Here is a 16437-nt window from a genome sequence, read left to right as displayed (position 1 = left end):
GCAGATTTACAATATAAATGCCATTTTTCAGTTTTGCAACAAACCCACAGAAGTTAGCAAAAACAAGTGATTTGCAAGTGATTTACTTTATTTGTTTACATACTCCAGAGACTAATTATCCTTGTTTACTTTATTGTTTTACCTACCACAGAATGGGACTGGATACACATCATTAATTGGCCTGAAACTAATGATGGGCAAACTTCAAAAGGTTCACAGGCTTAGCCTGAGAAAGTATACTATAAATACACTCTAGGCAACCTATACCTGAATTTATCTGAGCTATTCTCATGGCCTTTTTTTAGTTCCCTCTCTCACTAGCTGTACTGACACCAGCAAATCCATGGTTGTCTTCAAGCCACAAGTCAACTCTAAGCTTTCCATTCCTTCTCTTCCCTTATTTAACCACTTAACCTTGAGACATGAATTTTTACCCAGTTGCCTTTAACAGCCTTAAAAAGTAAAGCTCCCTACCAATCCTTCAAGATGCCCTATATGTATACCTAAATTCCTAAATTCACATAAAATCCCTACTTTGCTGTTTAATATATACTGTGCCTATCAGGAGACAGGCTGAGAAGAAATGGGTCTCAAGGTATGGGAAGAGATAAACAGCAGCACCTCAAAGAAAATCTGAGCAAGGAAACTCTATGTCACTGCACCGACTCCTCTCCCACTCAATAATTAAGATAGTGGTTTGAATCCAGCCTTTGGATCAGCTGGGAAAAAGACAGTTGACAGTTTCCAAGGATTTTTCTAATACCTGTATGAAGTAAGGTTTAGGACAGAACAGAACCTACTACATCTCCCTAGTATGAAAAACCTCTGTCCTGGTAGAAAGGGCAAACCTGCTGAATGTGCAGCATTTTTGCATTTCTAAAACAAAGTAGCTCCTCAGATTTAAATTTCATAATTTATGTGACCACAAATAAATCTTTTTGGAGATGCAATTATACAATCAGCATCTTGATAATCCTGAAAACATGCCTTGCAATCATTTCATCATTCTTAAATGTCCAGTTCTCCCTTAGGTTATTAGGTGCACTGGTACAGAGATCATTTAATACATTCCTCTTCTCCAAACGTTTCTAAAGACTGATTACTATGGAATAACACCAGTCATTTACTACCCAGTCTGCTTAAAGAACTTATTTGTTGTAAGCCCTAAAGGCGGCTAAAAATTGCTCTGCCGATCTCCTTTACATACAGCTTGATTTCTGTGTGAATTTCTGAAGACTTTTTGTGGTAATAAAAGGTAATGATCTGACAATGTTGCACATTTAAGTTTTCTTAAGTCAAATATAGTTCAGACAGCTCTGGTCCAGGCATTACTGGACATTATCACACACCTCTTCCCTAGTGAGTCATCCAAACTTCATACTATCAAAGCTCTCACTCTCTCCTGAGCTCTTAACTACAGCTGATACTTACGTGGATTCATTTCCACTGGAGATAAAGTTAAGGCCAGAAAATAAAAACAGAGACAGACCTATACCTGCTACAAGATAACACTTTCAGGGAAGATCTGCTGACTAACACTCACTGAAGATCTAGCCCCAAACATTTCCAGCAGACTGGCACTGATGAAAGTGTGCTCATCAGTTAACACCAAAACAGTGGTACTGCTATTTATCCAGAGAGAGAGACAAATTAGCTTAATGAGAACCATTAATCCTAAAGTATTGCACATGAATATTAAGAATTGTTTGAGTAAAAGAGACAGTCCTTTTAGGGAAGCTGAACAAGAGCACTCAGATAATAGCACTCCTATAAAAAAAATCTGCATACTGTGTTAACTTAGTGCTCCCTCAGCAGGAAAGAACTTGTAGGTACTAACTTGTGGTTAAGTGTCTTACCACATGACTGAGCAGTTTTGTTATCTAGAGAACAAACAGAGCTTTTAACACGTACCGTTAGGTGTGCACAATTTTGTATGTGCAATGTACACAGATGTGTCTCACTACTGGATAGAGACAAGCAGTTTTATGCTGTACAGAATGTGTGGCAGGACCACATTTAGAAGGAGCTATTAGTTTATTTTTCTGTCACAAAATCCTCATTATGCACTGCAGCATTAATGGGGTTTTTTTCCTTTCCCTTCCATAAAAAAGAAAATCTTCCTTTTGTAGGGTAGAAACCCCACAAATTAAATTAGTCCTATCTTAGACCTGGAAAATCTCATCAAAGTAAACTGCAGATGTTCTGGAAAGCTTTCTTTAAATATTTTGTATACCACTGGCTGAAAAAGTAAGAATAATCCTATTGGCAAATTCAAAGAAAATCAAACAAACAGTCTTTCTGAAAAGAAGAGAAAAAATCCCAAACCTGCTATTCTCTAATGTTTTGTATTAGCACCAGTAAAATAATTTGTAACAGTTAAAAATACAAGGGAAACAAAGTTAATTTGCTCTCCTTATGATAGTGGTTCTTCAAATGCACAGCAGGATAAATCAAAACTTTCAATATTTTGCTTACAAATAAGCTTTGTTAATAGCAGTATTGTGTTTTAATCTGCATATAATTTTTGAGGCAATTTTTATATTAGCACAGCCTGTTGCACAGACAATATTGATTAGGTTTTCACTACCTTTTGTTCTCAAGGTTTTGTAAAAGTTCTTTGATGTCCAGAAGTTATCTTTGATATTTATCAGTTCTCCCTCTTTAAAGTTGGTCAACTTTAGTATTGGTGCAATATTTAAAAGCATGATATCGACGGTGAGGTGGCAGAAAAATTTTAAAACTGCATTTTTAGTTTGGATCTGGTATAAACCATGGCCTATCAGAAAGGAACTCCATGAACCAGAGTCCTCCCGAAGAAGTACCCGAATCGCTGGGCTGGTAGATGTGGATTTCCCTTCATCTCTTCTCTCTGACTGTGCAGTTGGTACCCAAGGGCTGAGCCTTCGCAGAGAGCAATCTTCTCTCTCAGCTTTGCCTTTGCACTGGTGATATGCAGGCCAGGAAATCCAGACCTCCTGCTGACTGCACACACGCACGGAGCGATGGCCAAGTGAGTGGTTACAACTCCTTGTTAGGAATGCAGGGACCGACACTGCTGTCCCCTGCACACACCTCAGGGATGTCAGGTGAAGTCTGGACATGCTCACTGCCACCTCTCTCTACATTGCTGCTTGTGTTTAGGTACCTATTTATAGCAGTAACATAAAGAGTAGGTAAATGCCAAAGCTGAGAGACTGGGGTGACTACACTAATTAGTCAAAGCTGCTCTGGCGTCTAGACACCATTTGGCAGTGCAGTCACGTAAGGGAAGTGCTACATCAATATTCAAACCAGAAAAGAAGTATAAATCTGACACTGAAAAAACCCAGACTAAGTCAATGAATGTGTGTCATAGTGATAAATGGCACCATTATAGAAAAAACAACAAGTCCAAATACTTGTTCTTCTTTTGTGGGGGTCAACTGCAGTACCCTACTCTGTAGCTACAAATAGCTCCTCTATAGCTGGGGTGGTGCTGCTTCTGCTGAGCTGCAATAGTGGCAAGAGGGGTTGGTATGTGGTCAAACTAATGGCTTCATTGTTGGAGGAGCATTTAATTTTCTCCTTCTTTCATAAACAGGGCACTGAGAAAATGAGGCAAAGGCTACATAAGCAGCTCTATCAACCAGTAAGACGAGAAAAGCCTCAGAGCAGCTCCAAAACGAGAGGTGACCCTCCCAGCACTTACTAACGTAGCTTTGATCCTTTTTTCATTAAAAGACACTAGAGCTGGGTTGTATTAATACATCTCATACCTCCTTAGTTATCTACACACGCCATCGAGCACCTGTGAGCAACTACAAATTTTGACATTTTTCTTTAAGAGGCCACTTTTACATGTATTTATTAAACAGCAACTCCAGTAATTTTTTTCAACAAAGAGGTTACTTTCTCTTTTGTTTCTACCCTCCTCAAACAACGAGTATCCAGGCTCTGAGGGTAGTGATGTTTCTGCCCACCGCTGGGGCTTCCCCCACCCAGTCCGTGGCCCAAGACCCCATTAAGCCCCACAGAGCCTCAGCTGCTGCCCCCCCAAGCCTGCCCCTACCCAGCCACAGCCACACTGAGCCAGGTCTGCCCATGGGCTGATGGCCAAGCCTATTCCCAGCGGGATGCCTGGGACTGCCCTGCTCCCTAACTGGGGTGGGGAGATGAGCCAAGCCTGAAAGCTTCCTGTTCCCTGGGTCCCCATAGGCCCCAGGGAGCCCCCAGCCCATGCTGCACCCTGACACTCAGCTCAGCATTTGCACCTCTTGGGAAGTGGGAAGGAGGGTAAAAGTAAAGATCTGATGCCAGACCATTTGCTGCCCAAGACCTGAATATTGAATGTGGTTTCTCTCACATGAGCTGATCAAAATCTTTTGCAATACTGGCAGAAACCATTGCAGGATTTTGGATCCCAAATACTAACTGGAAGAAGCTGGGTTTTTATCTGGTTTTGCCTCTGATTTGTTATTTTAAATGACTGGCAGGCTAAACCCAAGCAAATATTTGACTCTGGATTCGATTTATCTCTAAAAACTGTTGTTCATCTGGAAGCAAAATATAGTCAATCCCCAATTATACAGAGGCAGCCTATTTGGATTGTGGAATAACCAGATACAGAAACAAACACCAGAGACCACAGAAGATTCATTCAGATGCCTTCTAGCATCACGAAATGCTTGCTCAGAGCATTGGGCACAAACACAACAGCCCAACAAAGCTGGTTCCTCCAGATGAGCACCGGCATTCGACCCAAACTGGCCAGCTCACTGTCTGCACCATGTTCCCCACCATGTTTGCCAGCACTTATGCTACTCATGCTTTTTATTTACCAGGGACCTTCTGGACATCCAGTACCCCAGAAAATGGAGAGCTAACTCTTACAAATTCAGTCATGCAAAAGGAAAAATACTTCCATCTATGCATATCTATATTTTAAAAATTAAAAGTACATTTATTCTTTCTATTCTTCTATTAACAATTATTTAAGACTAACAAGAGCTCTAAAATAAACATAACCCACACCCATGTTCTTTTATTGTATTTTGTGCAAAGCAAAATAAAGTAAGTTCTATACCATTTTCTGTTAATATTATCCTTTCCCCTTGCTCATGTCATCTGCTGGAGACCAGTCAGATCCTTTTACACAGAATCTGCTACAGAAAATCAAAAAGAACTTAACAAAACACTAATGTCATAGTTTATCAATGTTAATTAAATCCTCTAAGTGACTCAAGATCATGCATGAGAGTAATTTTAATTTAATATATTAAGTCTCCTTTGGGTTTAAGGGAAACCACTAAACTCAAATGTGATCATACTTCTAAACAAGTATGATTTATTTGAAATAGGTTTATATAAATATGTTTATACTACTACTGACCTTTTCTGTAATAAAAGCAATTTCAAAAAATATGGTGAAAATCCTGAGCACAAGCTAATGCAATGAAGAACGAACACAGTGACTGTGTCTCAGACACTGTGACACAAAACAGAATTTTATCTGTTTGCAAAAAAAAAATTACCTCACATCATTTTTTAGAGGCCTGTTCAAGAGAACATCTGGAAAACATTCCACAGGAAATCAAACCTATATTAAATATGTTTTGCAGGGCTCTGTTTCCTTGCATCGACCTTAAGCATTCATAATGTGTTTCTGTCTTCTCAGCTGCAAAGAAAACACTTCTCTCAGAGTCTTCTACAGAATGACAGGCTGAACTGTCATGCTGTGGTTTTATCAGAGACTGCTGGTAAGACTTCTATTTAGTCTACTTGTCTCTGTACCAAAGCTCTCCAATAACATGAACAAATCCACTTGCTGCTTTCCAAATACCATGAATTTGTGTATTTTCAGTTTATTTCATTTTCTTTATGCTGTTTAATTTGGAGCTTCTAAAGCTAAATGTCTGTCATATCTGAAGACGTCCAAGCCTCAGTGTCTCTTGATAGCACGTTACTCAGCAAAGAACTAGTCCATTATGGGTAGAGTTGTTCTCACTTCATTAGCTGGGCTAAGAGACTTTGAATTACAGGCTGGTAACCTAAGAAAATCATTGTCACTCTCGAACAGCAAGCCAAGGAAAATTAGTGCCACTGCAAGTCCTTGAGCAAGCCACTGGATGCTTCAGTGTTTATTAACAACTATACTGTCAGTGCACACTGAAAGGATGTGGTTCCAAGTACCTGAGAAAGACATCCATGGCAATAATATACTCTGTAACCACTTGAATAAACTATAATAAACTATTATTGGCTCAAGCATGAAACTGTTGGGAGTTTGGAGACAGAAAATAATCTTAAAATTCCGATAAAAGTTGCCTCTTTACCAGAGAAGTTTCTGTTGGTAGATGTAGCAGATGTATCAGGTTTCCTAGGGTTATGCAGGGATGCTCTTTGCACAGGAAAATAACTCAGTGGTATGTGTAGTGGCACTCCTGAAGGAAACAACTCTGTGTCCCCTTGTTAGAGAGGTGGCTGAAGGACAGAAAGGGTGCTCAGTGTGTCCTTGCACTCAATCATGCAGGGTCTGTAGGCAGCCAGCATGGTTGAAACCCACCCTAAAGCTACTCTAAATACTGTTCTGACTTCAGGAGTAAGACAACAAACATAAAACCAGAACTACGGCAGATAAAAGCAGATTAGAATCTCTTTTATGTGAACCCATTTTTTCCCATGCACAAAACAACCCCATAAAACAGCAAGTTGAAAAGTTCTGGCAGTAGCAAACCCAAGAGAGCATTGATCTTATTCAGCATGTTTTACTTGCTTTTAGAAGTAATATGGATATATAATGATAGTAGAAAAAGGACTGATTTGTAGTATAGGATTGGAAAATAAACCATTTTTATCAGTTAAGGATGATGTGCTGTCTTAAGAGCTTTTTTTTTTATTCACTCCACTGTCAAAAAAACATGAACACACATGAGGCAGAGGAAAAAATGTGAGGCCAATAGTTGATACATCTGTGACCTACCCAGATGTATACAGAGGTTGCTCTGAAATGCACTGTCCATTCTGAAGAATATTTTGCAATGCTGCTTGACGGCCAGTCACTGACGTGGATCTGCAGCATTTCATAATGTGGAAAAGGGAGCATCATAACTGAGAGGACAACCACTGTGATTTATGGTTCAAGTGGAACAAGAGAAAGTGAACTGAACAATAAAATGATACAGTTTGAATTTAACAGAGGTCTTAGTCCTATGTACTTTAAAATACAAAAGCTTTCCTTAATGGTTCATAGTGTGCGCTTGACGAAATATAATGTAACCACAAACACGTGAATGTTAGGTCATCTATTAATTATCTTAGGCAAGGGTCACAGTCAGCTCACACGGAAAATCTATATTCAGCAGTAAACACACACCAGAAAACTCTTCCTGTGTCACCTGGTTTAAAGCCAGCAGATCATTAAAGCAGAGGAAACAACCACCACCTCTGCTGAGAAGTCTTTGCAGATACCACTACATTTACATCTGGCTTCCACTTAACACCAGCTACTCCAGTAACATGCTGGTGCTTATAGCATAATGAAAGCAATGTAATTTCTGTTCAGTAAACATAAAAATGCTAAAATCTGAAAATATGCATGTGGCTGTCACTTGCTCTGTTGAGAAACAAAGTTTTATTTTTAGCTCCGGTGCTTACATTTTCTCCCAGCTATTTTAATAGATGAACTGCCACCAGAAATATTCTCTCACTGGGCTCTGATGTAGAATGATATAAATAACCTTTACAAAGTCCAGCATAATGGAATGGTAAAATCAGTTGACATTCTCTTAATTAGCACTGCCTGAAGATTTACCTACACAGAACAGGAATAGCCAAATCCATCCCTGGAATAAATCCACTGAAGTCACTCATGTCAGAGGAAGTACACTGGGAATGGACTTGATAGAATAGCTCTGTTATTCACATTAAACCTAGAGCAGCTTCTTGCCTGTAGCATATGCATGGCTTGAGGTAAATGAAAAAAACATTTTGATTTATTAAAGAAAAATGTTTTTCTGTGATATATACACCCTCTCTTTGCCCCAGAAACATCAAGTTAGCCAAATGTGACCAAGCATATATAACAAGGGATCACAAATCTTCCCTTCACCAGATCTAACAAATCAGTGGGTGGAAACTACTAATACAAACCAGCGCATGCTAAACTCCTCTCTACAGAAATCTCTCAACTACCAATTCAACAAATCAGCAAGTAGCAGTACCTTCGTGGAACCCCATCCAGCAAAGCAATTAAGTGCTTGCTTAACTGTAAGAACATCAGTAGCTCCAAATTTAGATGTCCATTAAAGTTTGATGCCAAATTTAATTGTCCTGGATTTCAGTATTTTTGACTAAACATGTGTGAAACTGCTTAATTAACATATGTAGTTTAATCTTTCCCCCCCCCTGAAAAATCAACAAAACAAAATGGGTCACATTTGCCCTGCTGTAACCCCTTTCCTGGCTCGTGTTCCTTATCTGTAGTCTTCTTATTTCTTAAATTATAGAGGCAGGTTTTCTTTCTCACTAACAAAATAAGGCTTTTCAGATAAAATTATACACAGAGAGATCTTAACACCCGGAGAAGACCGTACTGCTCTCTACAACTGCCTGAAAGGAGGTTGTAGTGAGGTGGGGGTTGGTCTCTTCTCCCAGGTAACAAGTGATGAGACAAGATGAAATAGCCCCCTGCCAGAGGAGATTTAGATTGGATATTAGGAAAAATTTCTTCATGGAAAGGGTTGTCAAGCATTGGAACAGCCTGCTCAGGGAAGAGGTGGAGTCACCAGCCCTGGAGGTATTTAACAGACCTGTAGATGTGGCACTCGGGGACACGGTTTAGTGGTGGGTTTGGCAGTGTTAGGTTAATGGTTGGGCTTGATCTTAAAGGGGTTTTTACCAACCTAAATGGCTCCATGATTCTATGAAGGACCACATTTGGATAATACAAGTGTCCCCAGCAAAAGTGTAGTGGTGACAAGTACTTCAGCCCACAGAACTGTTCTGACTAAAAAGAGACTGACAGGGAAGCAGGGTACCTAAATACAGCCTAAAAAACCTGAATCACTGGTATCTAAGTTTATTTTATGACTGCTGTATGTTTACACATGCATTCTTTATTCCCACTTGAACTTTATCAACCCTTTAGACAGGTAATAATGAATATTAAGGTTCTTAACCTTAAAAGTAACCAGAAAAGACTAGCAGGACCTCAGCCATGTCAGGGACACTGCTGAAGCCACACCACGTAAGACAGAAGTTGCCTGAATTGAACAGCTCTGAAAATGTTGACGCATGACTTGTGTTTTACAGATAACGAGCACAAAAGAACTGCACTCCCTTCTCGTGGAGACCAGCTTTCAGGAATCAGCAGAGGTTCTGGACGACTGAAGGGATGCTGCCTGGAGAGTTTCAAGCTTGCCTGACAAGGGACCCCAGAGTAAAGGTACTGTCTAGTTACTGCTTCTTGGAGCATAAACCCCCTGTGAGTGAGGCTCTCTTCATTGTTACAGCACAAAGCAGAGTGAAAGTTGGGTGCAGGAATAAGACTGAGCCATTTTTCTAATTACAATATCCGTGCATCTTTCCTGCTTTTGGAGAAACGTCAATCACCCAACAAGCTTTTAATCTTCAAGACCCTCTTAAGCAGAACAGAGAGAGTATAAATGAGGGCTAGCCAAGCAGATCTTGGCACTGCAGAATGAGATCCATCTACACTTCAACAGGGACAAAGCGGGCTTGTTTTGCTGGATGTTTGGATTTTTTGATTCCAAAGGGATCTATAGTTATATTATAAAGAGGAACTGCTTGGTTAATTTTGAGTGTTATTCAGATGGAAGAAATTTTAAATTATCTTTTATGAGGGGAAGGGAAGAGCAGTATTCTGTCCATTTACTCTGCTAACAGAAGACATCAATGTAATGAATCATATAAGGGACTAAAACGGGGAAAAAAATACATTATATTGCAGCATTTCCTATCTTTACTTTGCCTTTCTTGTATGGTTTTTGCTTATTTTGCAGAGAGTGCATTAGTATTTTTTCCCAGGCTAGCAATTCCCCACACACATACTCCGCTACACCATCGTGTTTCCTCTGCAGAGCACATCAGCTTCTTTCCCACCATTTTTGGATTTTCTTAACTGCCATCATTCCTCACTATTAGTTCGTTAAAATTAATGAATACCTGGGTTTTTTTCACTTCAATAAATATGATACCTCTAGCAGTATAAACATATATGCATGTATCTACATGCTTGTATATACCTATATGTATAAAAATCATTCTTCAAATTCAGTCTATGTTTATAAATGTGAGGTGGGCTTCTGGGCATCAGCCAAATGGTAGATTTACATTTTCTTCTGTTCCACTTGGTATTCTACAGACACAGGAGCTCTCCTGAGTCCAGAGAGCAGGGAGGATCTGCAAGTAGCCTGAGCTCAGGCTACCCTACTGCACTGCAAGCATCCTACATCTACTGCAGGCTGAGTCAAGCAGCACACGAGGTTTTTCACCCACTCCCTGACTCAGTCTCCAAACATAAAATGTAGGCATAGCCTGCACATTGCTAGAAATCAAGAGAGTGTCCTTTTCTTGAATGTCCTTAAAGGCATTACAAAAACTATGATGTTGTCGTGGTTTTGCGTAACCACAGCAAACCAATCATCTCAAGGGGCTGCCAAGAGTGCTCTGAGTGCCAAACTGATATAAATACCCTGGAGGGCCTCAAATCCAGCCCTGTTATAATACAGAACTGGATAACACTACTGGGTCCTTTAAGTAAATATCCTCCAAGTGTACTCTTAACACACAAAACCAGAGTCAGCCTGAGAGTGAGCACTCAGGTTTTGTAGCTGGCCAAGTGACTTGTCAGCAATATAAGCTACGAGGCTCAGAAAGGGAGGCAGCACCTATGTTCTCCCTCTCATTTGCTGAATTACAGATGATCACCAGACCATGGCAGGCTAGTGAGGGATGGAAAAGCACAACATGCAGAGATGCAGGTGAGGAGGTACCATAAGTGGCCATAATAGATTTCAAACGTGTCAGAGAGGCGGTGAAAGTCAGATAATCGCTGGAAGATCTGGAAAGAGGAGATGAAAGGAGACTAAGCAAGGGGAAGAGGCAGGAGAAAAAAAAAAAAAGGGAAAAAAGTGGGAAAAAAAAATGAATGAAAGTCTAAGGAATAGAAAATTTGAAGAAAGGGCACAATTCTTCTTCCCCTCTTCCATCTCCTCCCACACATCCCTCTAGTGCACTCCTCCCTGCTACTTGTTAATGCTGTTAACTGAAGATGTCCTCCTCACACAAGATGCTGGGCTCCCCCACTCCTACAGAAGGACAAAAAAGGTTGCCTGCACATTTATAACATCTCATCACAGACTTGTCTGTAGTGTTTGTTGAACCACGAGGGTGCAGAGTTTGCAGCCAGCTGTGGTACCTGTTGTAGGAACAGCCCACAAGTCTGACACAGAAAAGCCACTGGACACACAGTGCTGAAAACACCTTTCACTGTATTTTCAAGCAGATGACCCGGTCTACTAAAACCTAACAGAGTATTTCATTATTATCCTTCAGACATCCCACTAGGAGATATTTAAAGATATTATGCAGCCATTTCATTTTTATTTTACAGTATCAAACTGCCAAAGACAACAATGCATACTCTTTGAAGAACTAAAGGCAAAACATAAAGAATTTCATTTATTTTAGAAAAACAACAACAACAGTAACAAAAAACCCCAAAACAACAAAACAAACAACTGTCTTCTGAAATTAGTTAAGAACCACTTTCTGGCTATTTCAGCTTCAAAAATGAGCCTCAATGATTTGACCAGACACTTTGAATATAGCAATTGTGAAGGACAAGAAACACGCTGTTATCAGTTTCTTTTATTAATAAAAAATGTTGCCCTTCGTTTCTGATCTTTGCAGCACATGACTGGATTGATACTGTTCTTTCAATAAATAATGGGTCTGTATCATTATCATTCTGGTCAGTACCTTCTGAACATATCCAGGAAAGAGAGGAGGTATACAAATTCAAAATTAAAAAAGAAAAGACCAAATTAGTGGCTCAAGCAAAATATTTTTTGAAACACTGTCAAATGTGATAAGGGCAAAAATGAAGCACCCTGCCCTGCATTTAAAACATTTTTAAAACATGCCAATCAGCTTTCTAAAGTTTAATTGTTGGCTGAAGTGATCAGATCAAGAGGTTCCTCAGAGATCTGTGCTACTCCAGGACATCACTGGTGCAAGTTATTGATGGCATATTGTTTTTCCTTAGAAGATTTGTTTATGTTCATAACAAAAAAGAACTCTAAGGCTTCCTTTTGTTCGTTCTTGTTTTGTTTTGTTTTTCTTTTCAGTGAGCATTGACAGACATGCCTGAGAGACTCTGATTGGTTTCAAAGCTGCATATGGACTGGGATACAAGCAGAGGCGGCAGAAAAATGATAATGAAAGTGAACCATTCAGTATTCTGATGAAGCTGAAAAATTAGGACTGTTTACTTAAGTCAGAACTTATTTGCATTTCCTGACATTTCTGGTCTGGTTTTCCCTCTCTTAAGAGTTTATGTTATGTAACAGATAGATTAATGAATAAAAAATAAGCAAATCATCCTGCCATTTCTGTTAGTGGTACTGGCAGTTTGGCCAAATCACCCCTGCTCTTAACTCTGTTTCAGGAACAGATTCAGTGAATATTTACACCAGGATAAGGCTTCTAAAGAGCATCCAATATGGAATAGTTGTTTGCACAGGCCCAGTTGGTATTTTATACAGATCATGGGCAGATTCAAATCTTGCCTTTCTTAGGAAGCAGCATTCATAAAACATTTCCTAATGTATTTCCAGAAAACCTTTAGAACTTGTACCCCTTGTGTTAATCAGCATTAACAGAAGGTTTTAATACATGTCATAGGCATGCAAATAATAGTTTATAAATTACTTGGTTTCACAGTGAGCAGAACGTATTTTCAAATTGTTCTGCCATTTAGATACTCTGATTTCACAGTGAAATACAAGTTATGAGATTTAGAATTACATACCTACTGACTGCCCCTTTTAATTATTCTAAACATATTTGGAATTACTAGGGAGGACTGATATTTATCAGTGCAAATACTTTCAATAGCAAGGAGATCAACTCCCATTTCTTTCCTCGCCTGCCTAAGTCCCTGTTTTCCTGTGGGACCAGGGGAACAAATCACACCAATTCCCTTTAAGTGCACAACAAGTCACAGAGACAAAATGTCTTTCACTGTATTATGGATAGGCTGGAATAGCTTTGGGGCCGATTCCTCCTCTCCATGACAGCAATGAGGGGAGGTATTAAATACACCAGCAGTTCAGACAGCCCAGGAGGCAGATCTGAACCTCTTGCAGGTATCATTTAGGTTGCAGGAACACCGATGTGAGATGACTCTCAGCAACACACCAAGCTTGCTTTACCCTCCACAGGACCCCAGGGCTGCACACTCTCACTGCCCCAGACCCTGCAGGCATTGCCCACCCTGGTACCAGTGCTGCCCCTCACCCTCAGAGCCAGGTCTCACTGAGCCTTGGAAGAGCCCAAACTTTTTAATTTCAGCATTTTAAAGCAAAAGCCACAGGAGGAACCTATGAAGAAGTCCATTTTCATCCCAGTGCTGGCTGCAACTTCAGTAGAGATTTTACCAAGCTTTCTTCTGCAACATTGCAATGGAGAAAGCGCACCAGACTCGTTAAATTAAACAAAGTGCCATTAAAAACTCAGCTGCTGAGACAACATTAGATCAAAGCCGACAAAAGAAAAACACAGTCATGAGAGAAGTAATGGCATTAATTTAACAAATTAATTCCTGAACACTACAACCTGAATAACAGGGATATGTCTCTCTGTAAAATCCTCTCTCCAATTTCACCAGCATTGTAACACACTGGTAGTTTACACACAGTAAAGATATTGTAACTCTACTAATTAACAGGGCCTGTGTATAGGGAAGGTAATATATATAAGCAAACACATTAATGGCACAACATGGAAATGGAAAATGGATTGTTCCAGGCTACATGTACCCAGCTTTCATAAACTGCAATAGCATCAGCTACGAAGGTGCTGCATGCAAGTCGCTGGACTGAAATGAGAACACTGCTCTGATTTAAATCTGCTCTTACAGTGGTCAGCAGGAAACTGCCTCCAGATTTCCCTGTAGCCATCAAGGGCAGGGCGCTGCTCATCTCCTCACCTCTGAACAACACTCGGGCACATCTGAAGTGCTACAGCTAAAAGCTTAAGACCAGCAGTGGAGATCTCATAAACAAACTTCAAAGTAAATATTTTACCAGGCACAAGTAAATGCTTATTAAGATTTATATCATATCTTCAGTGTCCTTGACATTTTACAATAGTGTTTATCTCCTTGTTTGCTAATTCACAGAACTGGATAATCTACAAGAAATTTACACATTACAAATGAGCAAGATTCTTGGGCATGACTCCATAAATATGACATTAGCACAACAACTCTCTAATATAAACATACACAATACTAAGTAGGACTAAAGCATTTCCTAAGAGCAGAGGAGGTCCTGTATGCCCCTGAATAAGTGCTGTGTGACAACCTGCAGGGACTCAGTGAGGGCAAAAGGACCCAGTCTGTCCAGTGGAGCAGTGCTCTGCACTGCCTCTCTGTCCTGAACACAGAGAGCAAAGAGGCTGGGAATCAGGTCAGTGAATCAATGAGCCCCAGTTGCATCAGCCCAGTACACTTCTCAGGGTAAAGGAGATAAAACAATTTCAAGACTAAAACAGCTCCATGAAGATTCTGGGAGTTCTGCCTATGAATGTGGACTCCTTTTTTTCCCCATGAAGAAAAAACCCACGAGTAATCTATGCATTGTGACCACTTATAAAGTCCAACATGAAGCTTGTATTCCCAGTTCTTAGTGTTCGAATGCACAATGAAAATAAATCCCATTGTGGTGAAAAATTCTATTTTTACCTGGTCATTAATGGGACACAGAAATCAGTCTGAGACATTTCATAGAAACACCTAATGAACATGTTTCCAACAAAAATCTGTAAAAATTAAACTAGGGGTTTAAAGACTCCTCCATAATGCGAGGGAGTAGCTGTGAACAGTTTTGGAGAAGGCACACACTGTAAGCAAATGCAGTTACTCTGCATTTTGTTACTCTGTTAAGGATGACAGAGGCATTTGCTTTCTTCCTTGACTCATCCTTTTTCTTAGTGGATACCGTGACCCTTAATCCTGCCAAATCCATCAGCACCAAAAAGTTCTCTGCGGTACCTCATTAATCACTCCCCTGCCATGTGCTGTCTTACCTGCAGATGTAATTCTTCTTGCAGGATTCTTGTAAATTCAGGCAGTTTGGTTTCTCCCTGTCCTCATATGAACACACAGGAACAATAGTCTGCCGTCTCCTTTCTGTACAGGCTACGTCTCGACAGGAGCAGAAGAGCATCCCGTAGCTGTGCTTTGGGGGGACTTTGTCAAAAAATAGCCGGAGGGCCTTATGACACTTCCGCTTGTTACAGATTTCATTGGACGTGCTGCTGGTGCAGGGGGTTATGTAAGCAGATCTGAACCTCTTGCAGGTATCATTTAGGTTGCAAGCTTTTGCTGCATCCAAGCAATTGTTCCCCTTTGAAAGTACTGGCTCCACTAGAAAAAACAACACAAGAGCAGTGAGAAACACGTCACATTTATACCGTGCTTTGACGTTTGCGGTTATTTCACGGTTAACAAGATCCTGAACACACATATATAATCCTTACATACAAAACTTTCAGTGCCAGAAACTGCAACCAGCCCTTTTGTTTCTCAGGGTAATGGTTAAGTGAACAAGGGCACAGGCACGCGTTAAGGTCAGAATGCTGGCAAATAAATGACAAATATTCCAGGCAGGCTGCGCTTCATCTTCCTCGTGGCAGACACGGAGAATGAATATTGGGTAAGACTTGGTCTCACTAACAGCCATTAAAATCTATGGCAAATTGGAAGGGATACGTTTGGCCCATTGCACAAGAACACAGTGAGAACGTAGGCTTCTAACTCCGGTTTTGTAAAGCTCTGACATTTTTAATTTCTCCCTTGAACAAGTTAAATGACATTCTGTGTCTACCCCAGGTAACAGTATTTAAATGTAATCTGTGTACTCTGCAGAATGTAAAAGCCACGTGCCTGTTATTACAGTTTTTGAGGTATGAGAACAGTTCACCCAGATAGAAAGGAAATCTGGTGCAGCCCCATGACTGGAAGCTCTCTAAAGCCACCCACAAGGCCTGCAAGCTCCATGCTTAGGTAAAAACACTGTTATAATATCTACAGATGCCACCTGAACCATGGTAAATTTATGAAGTTTACAAGGTTTGAAGAAGCTGACACAGAATTAACAAGTGACTGTGAAAGAAACATTATAAAACAAGGAGTATGTCTCTTTCTCACAAACA

General features: G+C 40.2%; 1 protein-coding gene across 1 annotated transcript in view; it reads right to left on the bottom strand.

Annotated features, from left to right (window-relative positions):
* Positions 1–16437, bottom strand: part of GFRA1 (GDNF family receptor alpha 1) — a 143769-nt gene that overhangs the window by 43540 nt on the left and 83792 nt on the right. The window contains exon 4 of the mRNA XM_050337270.1: positions 15310–15649. Within this exon, the coding sequence (XP_050193227.1) occupies positions 15310–15649 (340 nt within the window). The remainder of the gene's footprint in view (positions 1–15309; positions 15650–16437) is intronic.

Source organism: Myiozetetes cayanensis, unplaced genomic scaffold (genome assembly GCF_022539395.1).
Source record: "Myiozetetes cayanensis isolate MyiCay16 unplaced genomic scaffold, myiCay2020 scf10, whole genome shotgun sequence".
Classification (NCBI taxonomy): Eukaryota; Metazoa; Chordata; class Aves; order Passeriformes; family Tyrannidae; genus Myiozetetes; species Myiozetetes cayanensis.
Note: the sequence above shows the minus strand (reverse complement) of the source record. Positions and strands in the feature narration are given on the sequence as shown.